We start from the raw sequence: 13578 nt of genomic DNA on the forward strand, positions 1-13578 counted from the left end.
GCTGTGAAAACAAAAAATGTGCCCAGACAATCCTCACCCCTTCACCCTATTTGAGAACCCATGCTTTAAAGAGGCTGTTTCTTACACTTCTTAACCCTTTCCCATAGTTCATAGGTTTTTAACTTTCCTCTATTTCACTTGACTCTTCAATTCTTTATTATCATTATGATTTTACGACCATTTTTCTACTTCCTGAACCTGAAATTCTTTCATATTTAGCTGTAGGAATAATATGGCAAAACACACTTTCAGGGTTGAATCTTGTCTTCAACTGGTGACACATCCAGCATACCTTACAAATCTGAACAAGTCAGAAGGATATAGGAAAATGTATTTTGAAATATCTGGGCACTGGTTTAATAAAGGACCTTCTACTTTATCTTCCCACCCTCCGTACATCCATAAAGCTTGATACCAATTTGGATGTCTGTAAACTGGCATGTGACTTTTGCTGATGCTATTTGTGTTTCCTTTCAGTGCAATAGATAACACACATAGAAGTGCTTTGTGAACTATGAACCACGATATCATACAGAGTGACACATGCCTTCTAGGTCTACATTGTATAATAGCAATGATGGGCTGACGCTACCCTACTCTTGGGATCCAAAAGGATCCAGGTGTCTGATAAAACAACTTTCTACCAAAGGCAGACCAGGCTCACTATTTCTTCATCTCACTATTTATACCAATGCCTGTTTAAAAAAAAAAAAAACAAAAGCAATAAAAAGGTTCTGAATGACATCCCCCTCATGTTGTTTTTCTCCTAGCTCTGCTCCTTTCCTTCTGTTCTCCAGCTTAGCAAAGCCACAAAGCACACATTTCCCATACTATGAATTTGAAACCAATCATTATCATCTAAAGGCTGAACAACAGACAGGCTTTCAAAAAGTCAAGGAAAAAAGGATGCTCAAGTTAATTAGGATAAAGTTGGTAATAACAGCCTTGGAATACTTCACCACACCACAGAAAGGCCCTATGAGTTTTAACTTCTGTTATGTTTATATGGACAGGCGACTTCTCTAGTCACAGCAGAACATGCATTTTGCATAGCAGTAGTTGACTTGAAAAGGTTCTTATAAAGCACCTATTGAGTACCAGTACTATACTAGGCATTATGAAAGACACACATACCGAGGGTTTTATAATGCTATTAAAAAAGCAAGACACATAGGAGTCAATCAGATCAACATAAACATAATACCAGATTTATAGACTCAATGTTTCCACATTCAGGAAAGGACAACTTTGTGCTTACAGGCTGAAGAGACAGATGTAAGAAAGAAAATTTTCTATTGAGTGCCATCATAATCTGATGCTGAAGTAAATACAATGGAACAACTAAATTTTCCTACTATAAATCAAGATTGTTCCAATTGAAAGACTCCTGTAAATACTGAAAACAGGACAATGTTTAGGATGCAAATTTTTTTTTCAACAATGCATTTCTCCATGAGAGGACATAATTTTTAAGTTGAGACCTCTTTCATATTTTCATATTTAAAATTAAGCCTTTTTTCTTTCTTTCTTTCTTTTTTGAGACAGAGTATTCTGTCGTCCAGGCTGGAGTGCAGGGGCACAGTAGGCAATCTCAGCTCACTGGAGGACTGACTGCCCGAGCTCAGGTGATCCACCCATCTCAGCCTCCTGAGTAGCCGGGACTACAGGTGCACACCACTACGCCCAGCTAATTTTTTTGTAGAGATATGGTTTTGTCCTGTTGCCCAGGCTGGTCTCAAATTCCCGGCCTCAAGTGATCTGCCCACCTTGGCCTCCCAAAGTATTGGGATTACAGGCATGAGCCACTGCGCCTGGCCTAAAGTTAAGCCTTTGTTTGAAACTTTGAAATAGGCTTCTGAAGGCCACATTCATAAGTAAGACTGCATGCCATCATCCTCTAGAACTGATGCCTCATAGTTGCTACAGAAAAAGGCAGAAGGATCAGCTTCTTCAGTGCTTCACAAATCAGTGTGAACAGAATTAGAAAAGTTATAAGCAAGATAGTCCCCCTCCTTTTAGACAAACATATGTTACTTTATAACCTGGCTGGGTGACAGAACAACAATTTCTTAAACTGAAGTGCTTGGGATTCATTTATGATAATAGAATTTTAGAGTGGGCCGGATGCAGTGGCTCACGCCTGTAATCCCAGCACTTTAGGGTGCTGACGTGGGTGGACTGCTTGAGCCCAGGAATTCGAGACCAGCCTGGCCAACACGGCAAAACCCCACCTCTACTAAAAACACAAAAATTATCTGGGTGTGGTGGTGGGCACCTGTAATCCCAGCTACTCGGGAGGCTGAGGCACGAGAATTGCTTGAGCCTGGGAGCCGGAGGTTGCAGTGAGCTGAGATCGCACCACTGCACTCCAGCCTAGGCAACAGAGGGAAGAAGGAAACTGTCTTAAAAAAAAAAAGGGGGGGGTTTTACAGTGTACAACATATATAAGTTAGACACATGGATAATTAGCAATAGCCTTTACAAATAGGATTTTGCACTTTAGGTCCTCAACTTTGCCAAGCAGTATGTCCTCAGCTACCAAGCTAGTTGACAGGACTTGGTACAAAGGACAACTGGTGGCTAGAAATACCAGCCCAACAGGAGCCCACCAGGTACATATTGTTCTGTGAACCCCCCTTAGCTGCACACAGCCTTACCTGTTTCATTTTCTCCAGTTCATCTTTGAGAAGGAGGTTTTCCTGTTCCACAATATGGGTCTGTATTTTAACTTCAGAGAGCTCCGCCTCCAGAGAAGACACTAAAGTGGAGGACTAAGAGAAAAATAAAAAAGTCAAATAACAGACATACATATTTAGGCTGGGGAAACTTACCAGGTTCACAAAAAGCCATATTAAGGAAACAATAATATGAACTCAATGACACTGTTTTATGACCATTTTTTTTAATCCTTATATGTAAAAGACTTTCCACTTATATGGCATGGAAAATTCAACATCACTTCATGCTAAAAACTCAATAAACTAGGTATTGATGGGACGTATCTCCAAATAATAAGAGCTATTTATGACAGACCCACAGCCAATATCATAACGGGTAAAAGCTGGAAGCATTCCCTTTGAAAACTGGCACAAGACAAGGATACCCTCTCTCACCACTCCTATTCAACATAGTGTTGGAAGTTCTGGCCAGGGCAGTCAGGCAAGAGAAAGAAATAAAGGGTATTCAAATAGGAAGAAAGGAAGTCAAATTGTCTCTGTTTGTAGATGATATGATTGTATATTTAGAAAACCCCACTGTCTCAGCCCCAAATCTCCTTAAGCTGATAAGCAACTTCAGCAAAGTCTCAGGATACAAAATCAATGTGCAAAAATCACAAGCATTCCTATATACCAATAATAGATAGCCAAATCATGAGTGAACTTCCATTCACAATTGCTATAAGGAGAATAAAATACCTAGGAATACAGCTTACAAGGGACATGAAGGACCTCTTCAAGGAGAACTACAAACCACTGCTCAAGGAAATAAGAGAGGACACAAACAAATGGAAAAACATTCCATGCTCATGGATAGGAAGAATCAATATCGTGAAAATGGCCATACTGCCCAAAGTAATTTATAGATTCAGTGCTATTCCCATCAAGCTACCATTGACTTTCTTCACAGAATTAGAAAAAACTACTTTAAATTTCATATGGAACAAAAAAGGAGCCTGTATAACCAAGACAATCCTAAGTAAAAAGAACAAAGCTGGGGGCATCACGCTACCTGACTTCAAACTCTGCTACAAGGCTACAGTAACCAAAACAGCACGGCACTGGTACCAAAACAGATATATAGACCAATGGAACAGAACAGAGGCCTCAGAAATAACACCACACATCTACAACCATCTGATCTTTGACAAACCTCACAAAAACAAGAAATGGGGAAAGGATTCCCTATTTAATAAATGGTGTTGGGAAAACTGGCTAGCCATATGCAGAAAACTGAAACTGGACCTCTTCCTTATACTTTATACAAAAATTAACTCAAGATGGATTAAAGACTTAAACGTAAGACCCAAAACCATAACAACCCTAGAAGAAAACCTAGGCAATACCATTCAGGACACAGGCATGGGCAAGGACTTCATGATTTCTAAGGTAAGTTTTGCATGTTTCTCCACTGTAAAATTACTGCCTTTTTCTTGGAGGAGATACTTTGAGACTATACAAATCCTATTTCTCCTCAAACTTCTGCTTATTAATTTTAACATCTATCAATGCATTTTGTCTACAACTATTATTACTGGTGTGTGTGCCTAATGATTTTCTATTTTTTTCTTCATTTATTAATTGGAATTAGAGCTGTTGTTTTCCCTCCCAGCTTAAATTTTTATACCAATATGGACTCATATTTATTTATTTATTCAATTTTTTTGGTGGGGAGACAAGGTCTCACTCTGTTGCCCAGGCTGAAGTGCAGTGGTGCAATCTTGGCTCACTGCAGCCTCGACCTCCCGGGCTCAAGCGATTCTCCCGCCTCAGCCTCCTGAATAGCTGGGACTATAGGAGCATGCCACCATGCCCTGCTAATTTTTTTTTGTATTTTTTTGTAGAGACGGGGTTTCACCATGTTGGCCAGGCTGGTTGCAAACTCCTGGGCTCAAGTGATCCACCTGCCTTGACCTCACAAAGCGCTGAGACTGCAGGCATGAGCCACTATACCTGGCTGGTATTTATTGTAGTCTATGTTTATTTCATAATTATACTTATTTTATTCTATAATTTATTTTGGTGATCAAATTGTTCCAGCTTTGGCCATCAGGACACAGGCCCTTTTGACACGTCCTTTTTTTTTAAAACACCTTTTTCCTTCTGGCCCCATGAGATGTTCCAGGCTTATCCTATATTTTTCTCTGCCCCAGCCCTAGAATCAATCATTTTTCCAAGGAACGCTGGTTCCTTTTATAGGAGAATGGTGCTTAGTAACCAAGATCTGGGCAATCCATGCATATATACACATCTATGTTTCTGTATCTATCTAGCTTTGTATACATATTAGAAACCATGAGTTTATCCAAATACCTCAGATCTCAATCTAACATCAGAGGGCTCATCTTAGCATTCCCCATTGCCCCACTTGCAACTTCTTCTCCAACAGTGAGAAATCTAGTTCTTATTGCTCACAACATATTTACTTATTTGTTCAATTCTAGTAATACATATAGTAGTTTCAGAATTACCCATACCTCTCATGAGAATCCTGTTTACTGACTAGATTATCATAGCATGTAGATACAGTTCATCTTGTCTTTAGCCTGGATAGTATCCAGTCAAGATATTAATTTCTGAATTACTTAAGATAATTGTTTTCTTCCCCAGTGTGGTTATATTGCCCATTTATAACACAGTTAGGCTCATCTGTTCACGTATGTGCTCCCTTTGGGGTTCTTCCCCCACCACTACCATATTGATTAGTTTTACTTGTGCACTTATTTTGGGGGTAAGTGAAGAGTATGTGAAACATTACTATGGTTCTAAGAGTCAGAGCTATACGAAACGATAAACTCAGAGAAGTGTCACTGGTCTTCCTCGTCCCTTCTAGCGCATTCTCATTCCTCTGTTCCATCCCTTTCCCACCCTCCCTTTTTAGTTTCTGGTTTATCATTCTGGTGTTTCTTTTGCACAAATGAGCGGACATGTACTTTTTAATATCCCTTTCTTACACGCACAAAGGCATTCTATAGATACTTTTTTTGCACTTTTCTTTTTTCACTTAACAGTATGTCTTGGAAATCATTTCATATAAATAGGGATTTCTTTTCTTCCTTTTTCTTGAACAGCTGCACAGTACTACTTCATGGTATGGACATGCCCCCCACATTTATTCACCTACTCTCCTACATACCAGCATGTATGTTGTTTCCACAATTTTGCAATTAGAAACACTGCTGCAGTGAGTAACCCTCTGCATATGAGTTTTCATATTGTTAGGGTGGTATCTTTAGGGTAGATTCCTAGAAGTGAGATTTCCAGGGCAAAAGCTAGGTACATATGTAATTTTGTTAGGTATTGTCAAATTCACCTACAAAAAGGCGGTATCAGTTTGTATTCTCCCAGCAAAGCATGAAAGAGTCTGTTTCCCCACAGCCTTGCCAACAGAGTCTGCTGTCATATTTTAAAATTGATGCCAGTCTTATAGGTGAGAAATTATACAACAGGGTTGTTTTAATTTGCGTTTCTCTAATTTTGAGTGATTCTGAACACTTTTCCATAGATTTGAGGGCCATTTTAATAATTTTATTTTATTATTTAGAGATAGGTTCTCACCCAGGCTAGACTGTAGTGGTACAGCCTCAAGGGATCCTCCTGCCTCAGCTTCCTTAGTAGCTAGGACCACAGGTGTGCGCCACTACACCCAGCCAGTTTTTAAACTTTTTGTAGAGATGGAGTCTTGCTATGTTGCCCAGGCTGGTCTTGAACTCCTAGGCTCAAGCTATTCTCCTGCCTTGGCCTCCCAAAGTGCTGGGATTACAGGTGTGAGCCACCACGCCTGGCCCATTTTTATCTTTTGTATATGATTTATTTGTTCGTATGCTTCTCCCATTTTGCTATCAAATTTTTGGTCCCATTTCCCTCCATTTTAAAGAGTTCTTTACTAGCAGGGATATTAGGCCTTCTCACTGTGGTATATGTTGTGAATATTTTCTCCTAGTTTGTCAGCTGTCTTCTAACTTTGTTTATGGTATCTTTTTGCCAAGTAAACATTTTTTTAACACATAATCAATGTTTTCTTTTATTGCCTCTGGTTTTTGAGTTACAGTTAAATAGTCTTTCTTTACACCAGGGTTAAAGACAAATTCACCGTATTTTCTTCAAATATTTGTATAGTTTTTTTTTTTATATTTAGTCTCCTAATCCAATTAAGTTTATCCTTGTGCATGGAATGAAATATAGGTCTAATTTTATCTATTTCCAAATGTCTACTCAGTTGTTCAGGCACCATTAATTTAAAAGTCCATCTTTACCCCAGTGGTTTGAGAAGTGGCCTTGGCTATACACTACGTTTCCATTTGTATTTGGGTCTAATTCTAGCCTTTCTATTCCACTTATCTACTTGTCTATTCATGTGCCAGGACCATACTGTTTTAATTACTAAGGCTTTATGTTTAAGGAAGTTTAATACAAACATTTCTTCTATTTCTTGGGATTTCCTCAAAAAAAGCTGTCAGGTGGCTACAGACCATACCTGCACTTTACAACGTTCCAGTTCTTCTTTCAGATTAAACTTCTCTTGTTCCCGTTCCTCCAATGCACTGTTTCCTGGCTCTTTTTCCTTCTGGCATAGCATTTCTGTTAGACGTTGATTAAGTTCTTGCAGTTTTTCCTGGTTTTGAGAGTTCTTTTGGCTAAGTTCTGTATTTTCCAAATCCAACTGCTGGTTTTTGATTTTTAATTCTGAAATCTAATTAAAATTAAAATAAGTTTTTAAAACTTGTTACCCTACTTGTGCTAAAAAAAAAAAACAAAAAACAGATTTAGAGACATAATTGTCTTTTCCCTCTCTATATAAAGTTTGAAATATATATATATTTCAAAACAGAAATAATACACTCATTATTACAAATTCATTCCATTCACAAGCGTATGAAGAAGTGAGACACTCAGTCTAACCCCACTCTACAGGGGAGCCCATTGTCCACAGCTGGATACGTGTCCCTCCAGATCATTTTCTATGCATATACAGAACCCATACACACATACAGATTCTTTTCTTCTCTTTAGCAAAAATTTGGAAATTTTATGTTTGGACAGCTTGCTTTTTCTACTTACTTAAAGACTCTTTCCAGGGGAGCACGGTGGCTCACGCCTGTAATCCCAGCACTTTGGGACGCCGAGACAGGAGGATCACCTGAGGTCAGGAGTTCGAGACCAGCCTGAACAATACGATGAAACCCCACCTCTACTAAAAATACAAAAATTAGCCGGGTGTGGTGGCATGTGCCCGTAATCCCAGCTATTTGGAAGGCTGAGACAGGAGAATTGCTTGAACCCAGGGGGCAGAAGATTGCAGTGAGCTGAGATTGCGCCACTGCACTCCAGCCTGGGCAACAAGAGCGAAACTCCGTCCCCCAGAAAAAAAAGACTCTTTCCAAGTCAGTGTGTTCAGCAACCACCACATACTACTTTTTACTGGCTATAGGATATTCCATGTAGTAAGATATTCCATAATGCATTTATCTGTTCCCACACTGATAGACATAAAGTTTTTAAAATCATTATTTCTCTTAAATGAATCTTTTAGAAAATCCATTTATACGTGGTAGCATTTTGTATTTAGAATTATTTTTTAGAAGTAGGATTGCTGGGTTAGAAGATCTGTATATAGATATATATTCATTACTGTTTCAACAGATATCTCCAATATGTCTTCCTCACAGTGCTACCACCTTATAATCCTAACAACAATGCATGGGCACAGTCATTTCCTCACATCCTTTTAAATACTAGATATCAATCTTTACTTTTTGCTAATTCAATAGGTTAAAAAAAGATGCTTATTGAATTTGCACTTCTCTAATCACTAATAAGGCTAACCATCTTTTGTATTTTTTTTTTCTGTGACTTGACCATTCATACAGATGGCCTATATTTCAACTGGATTTTCCCATTTATTTGTAAGAGTCCAAAATACATTTTGGATGTTAACACCTTGTCTATTTCAAGTGCTGAAAATACTCTTTCCCAATATGTCCTTGTCTTTTGACTGCTTCAGACAGATTCTTAAATGGCCTTCCCTTTTTATAACTGCATGTTGTAAGATTATACAAATTGAACACTGAATGGCACCAGCTATCTGAATAAAATGTAATTCTGTGAAATGATATGCTGATTAGCTGGCATTCTGTATATGTGAAATTCTGCCCTTAACTTTCTGCTTTCAATCATGGTGAGGAAAAAGGAAGGGCTAACATTAACTGAAACTGCACAGGGGCTAGAGCTAATATTTTGTAGGTATGGTTTGAGAGGTATCACCTCCACAATTCTGCTGATTATAAAGCTTTATCAAGCACTTAGGGCCTAGAATAATATATACATTATTTAACATAAAACAGGAAGCTAGTGTAGAGTCAGTATGAAGTAAGTTTCCATTTTCAAATTCAGAATTTACAACCTTACCATCCTTAGCTATATGCTATTCATTACTGTGTGCTGTAAATTTATAAATTTCAAAAAACGGGAAAATTTTGGAATCAAAAAACATTGAGAAATATTAAGTATTTCCTTACCTGCTTCTTTAAATTTTCAACCATCTTCTGAACTGCAGCATTTTCTTGTTTTACAGTTTCCATTTTTTGCCTAAAAGGAATGATGAAAATAAAATTTAATGGTTAGGCTTTAAAAGCTGATGTAAAAGAATTTTAGTCTTTGCAAAAATGTCTTAGGAAAATGTAAGTATACGTCTTACCACATTTCTTCCTGAGATCCATTTAATGTCCCTAATTTCAGGTTAGAAACGCTATCTTCTTCATTTAAAGTAGTAATTTCATTTCTCAAAATAGAATTTTCCTGTTGAAGCTTTTCAGATTCATATCTGAAGCACAGAGATTGAAAAAAATAGTTACAAGGCAGTCATCTGGCATCTTTGGAAAATATTTTTTAGTAACTTCCAAAAGGATGAGTATTCAATGCCAGTTAAAAAGAAAAGTCTAAATTAGTAGTCTCTTAGTATCTGGAAATCGAGTTATGACATATTGACACATTTCTTTTGGGAAGTAAGAATTTCACTAAAAGATGTTAGAGAAGTATAGCAAAAAAACTCTTAAGCCTGGAGAAATGAATCGAGACTCAATGCTCATTCTGGTTGTTGATTTTTCTCAATGGCAAGCATACTGCTTTGAGCAAATGACTTCATTTATCTCAGTCTCAAGTCCTACCTGTTCTGAATACACATAAGCCACGTTACAAAGCTATATTAGCTTAGTTTTAGGCCCCTGGGTACCTAGGAAAAGAAAATTCTCTGTGTAAATCAAAGGGCCACAGTGAAATATGTACACTGTTTAGTTTGTGATTTTATTCATCTCATTATATTCTGATTTTTAGGACTAAAAATGGTCTGAAGAAGAGGAAAAACTACATTTAGAATTAAATTATTTCAGAGACATTTCAGACATCCTGTAATAGTTTACAAGTTTTTTTTTTTTTTGAAAAACCAAATTTGCTAGAAGACTATGCAATTATATTTTACAATGTCAAGTGGGCAGTGGTTCAAATTAATTCTACTTGTATCTCTGCTTTTCAAGCATATTTATTAGAATCTGGAGGCTCCTCAAATTATATGTTCTAAGATAAATTTCCACTGTTTTTTTTTCTTTTTTTTTTTTTTTTTTTTAAAGAGACAGGGTCTCACTCTGTCACCCAGTCCGGAGTGCAATGGCATGATCATGGGTCACTGCAGCTTTGACCTCTCGAGCTCAAGCAACCCTCCCACCTCGGCCTCCCAAGTAGCTGGGACCACAGGTGTGCACCACCACGCCCAGCAAACATTTTTTTATTTTTCTGTAGAGGCAGTCTTGCTATGTTCCCTAGGCTCATCTGGAAACTCCTGGCCTCAAGAAATCCTCTTGCCTTGGCCTCCCAAACAGTTGAGATTGCAGGCGTTTAAGCCATGGTGCCTGGCCATTTGCCCTGTTTATGGGTTATCAGCATGTGCTTCAAGTGATATGAGTACAAAACTATAAAGACAGAACATTTTTTCTATATTAGCATTAAGAAGTGAGTTCTTATCTACTAAGTTAATAATACACAAAAAGTCATTCATTTGTATAAAACATGTTTCCTCAAAATGAGGAAAGTAACACTTAGCAAAAAAAAAAAAAAAAAAATCCCTATCCATCCAAATGAAATAAGTGCTAGAAAAAAGTTAAAGAGGTACATTGAGGATGCACGTGGTTAAACAGCAAACACTCGCCATTGTGAACTTTCATACCCCATATGAACATTTGTTTGCTACAGAGGAAGGGAATGCCTCCTAAACAAGGTTATTTTATTTGTTAATACGGCACAGAAGCAGAAGGAAGTCTAGAGAGTACTGCTCTCTTCTTGAAAACTATGAGGTTAGTTTCTCTAGGCACGGCAAACAGTGGACGTTAGATCTGGTGAGGTGCTCTGTGGGATTCGTGACATCTAGAAGGTACATACATTACCTCAGAAGTTCAACTTTTTGCTGCATCTCACTGCACGTGATCTGCAAGTCATGCATCATTGCCTTCAGCTCTTCCTCCTTTTCTCCTTGAGAAAGTACATCTTTTTGCTTAACTAAAATAGTGACTCTCTCCTTCAACTTCCTAGTCAGCTCCTGTAACTTTGTTTTCTCCAGTTCTAACTCTGCTATTGTGGCCTGACGCTGAAAATGTTTGTCTTGAAAGCCTAGGAGAGTAGTGTTTTCCTCCAGTATAACTTGATTCTGTAATCTTGGCCTTTCTTGATGTGTCTGAATTGTTCCTTGTAACCAGGCAATTTCATGTGCTTTTACTTTTTCCAAGAGCTGTGTGTTCCCCTCAAGGTACTGGTTTTCTTGCTTACATTCTTCTATGACATGATGTACACTCCTAACCCTGGGCACACACTCTTCCAGTGTCTGATTGAGCTGGAGTATATTTCCATCAGGTTCGATTTCCAGGTTCTCTAAACTGGCTTCCCATAAGCAGCAGTCACACCGCTGGACCACGCTTTCCTGAAGCTTCTCAATCTTGCCTTGAAGTCTCAAAACCAGAACATTCAGCTCCTCATTTTCTATTTTGACCTCATCGTAACTCTTTTCCAGGCTAAGGAATGTTTCAGTGACTTCCTGCATTTTCTTCAGCTCATCCTGCAACCTGAAAACCTCTGCAGTGAGTTCTTTGTTATTTTCTAGTGCCTCATCATAGCGTGTCTCCATCATTCTCAGCTCTTCCTGAAGGCAGTCATTTTCTCGGCTCATATCTTCATACAACAGCTTATATTTGGGAGAAGCCTCAGGGATTCTCTCAAGCATCTTCAGTTTCTTTTTTAGCATAGAAACATCAAAAAGTAGGTCCTGTTTCTTTTCAGAAGCTCGATCACAGTCCGCACATAACATCATTAGCTGTGCCTGAAGCTGACTAATCTGATTCTTCAGCTCCCAGGATTCAGTCCTGCTCTCTTCACTGTTTTCAAGCTCGGAAAAACCCTCCACTGAAGCTTCAGACTCCTCTATTTTGACTTCCTGTCTCTGAACAGAGATCGTCCCTGTACTTCCCAGGTCCCGGACCTCATCATCTTCCAGGTCACTTAGGACATGCCGCCTGGTCACACCTTCTACTTGCTTCGTTCGGTTTTGCTGTAAAAACGGCTCTGTTTGTTCCGCAGTATTTCCAAAAAACTCAGTAGCTTGCTCATCCAAACAAGAAGACATTACTAACCCTGGCTCTAACTTTTGTAGCCTCTGTTGCAATCTAGAAATTTCAGTAGCCATTTTCACATTTTCCTTCACTGCCTGTTCATGAGCTCTCTGCAGGCTTAAGAGGACGTCCCCATTTTCTTCCAACAGCTGCTCCCCTTGCTGAAGCAGGGACAGGGCTCCATCTCCTTCCACCTCCTCCTCTCCTATCACCTGGCAACCACTCTGAAGTGTGGAGAGAGGAGATGCTGCCTGCTGCATTTCCTTTATTTTACTCTGAAGTCTGGAGATTTCTGTGCTCATCTCAGCTCTTTCTCGATCTGCTTTCTCACAGGTCGCTTTGTGAATGTTCTCCATGGCTAGAAGCTTGGACATCATTTCCTGCCTTTCCTGGTCATGTTCCATTTCTAGTCTTTCCAGCCGCTGGCTGGCCAGCTGCTCCGAAGCCCCTGTCTGGCACAGGACCTCCTCACGCTCCCTCAGTTCTCTTTTGTGACTGCTCTTCAGCTCAAGTATCTGGTCAGACAGCAGGCTTTGCTGGGTTTCAGATACATTTCTTAGGTCTTCCAGGTCTTGGAGTAGCTGCTCTCTCTCGACGACCATGCTGTTCAAATGTTCTTTGTATGTTTTCTCCAGCATCTCTCTCTCCTGGGTCATGACCAGAGAAGTTGCTTTCTCTCTCTTAAGAGTCTCTTTCAGCAGCTCCTGGGCTTCCGCACACTCCTGGGTGAGCTCGTCCTTCTCAAATTCCCACTGGGATTTCTCCTCGCGCTGCTGTTCCCGGAGATCCTTCAGCTCTTGGCGGTAGCGCCCCTCCAGGCTTTGCAGAGCGCTTTCACACCTCTCAGTGACTTTCTGACAATCAGACTGAAACTGGGCTTCTATTTGAGAGGTTCTTCTATTACACTCTGTTTCCATTTTTTCCCTAAATATAGTCAACATACAGCATTATTGAAACTGCCGCCAACTCCAGAAGCAAACAAAAACCATTTTCCCATGCACTGAGAAAGCTGCTGAGCAAACAACTGAAATACTCCCTAAAAGTGGTCTTAACTTACTCCTATGTGATTCATTTATACTGGAAAGGGATCTCATTTCTGAAAGCTAAGACTGGCAGCCATAATTCATTTAAAAGACTTACCTCTCTCTGGAGTTAAGGGGAAATCTTAGAAACTAATTTCTCTGGCATACTCCCGGATGTATTTGTTTATG

The 13578-nt window shown here is 39.2% G+C and overlaps 1 protein-coding gene across 9 annotated transcripts in view; it reads right to left on the reverse strand.

Annotated features, from left to right (window-relative positions):
- The window catches only part of NIN (ninein), a 110600-nt gene that overhangs the window by 25662 nt on the left and 71360 nt on the right, over nt 1-13578 (reverse strand). For 7 of the 9 annotated variants that reach the window (XM_054447655.2, XM_054447653.2, XM_063651219.1 and 4 more), the window contains 5 exons: nt 11153-13291; nt 9415-9540; nt 9236-9305; nt 7195-7410; nt 2658-2771 (listed from right to left, as the gene is read on the reverse strand). In XM_054447655.2, coding sequence (XP_054303630.2) covers nt 2658-2771; nt 7195-7410; nt 9236-9305; nt 9415-9540; nt 11153-13291 — 2665 coding nt within the window. The remainder of the gene's footprint in view (nt 1-2657; nt 2772-7194; nt 7411-9235; nt 9306-9414; nt 9541-11152; nt 13292-13578) is intronic. The other 2 variants (XM_054447658.2, XM_054447659.2) reach the window with 1 other exon arrangement.

Source organism: Pongo pygmaeus, chromosome 15 (assembly GCF_028885625.2).
Source record: "Pongo pygmaeus isolate AG05252 chromosome 15, NHGRI_mPonPyg2-v2.0_pri, whole genome shotgun sequence".
NCBI classification, from domain to species: Eukaryota; Metazoa; Chordata; class Mammalia; order Primates; family Hominidae; genus Pongo; species Pongo pygmaeus.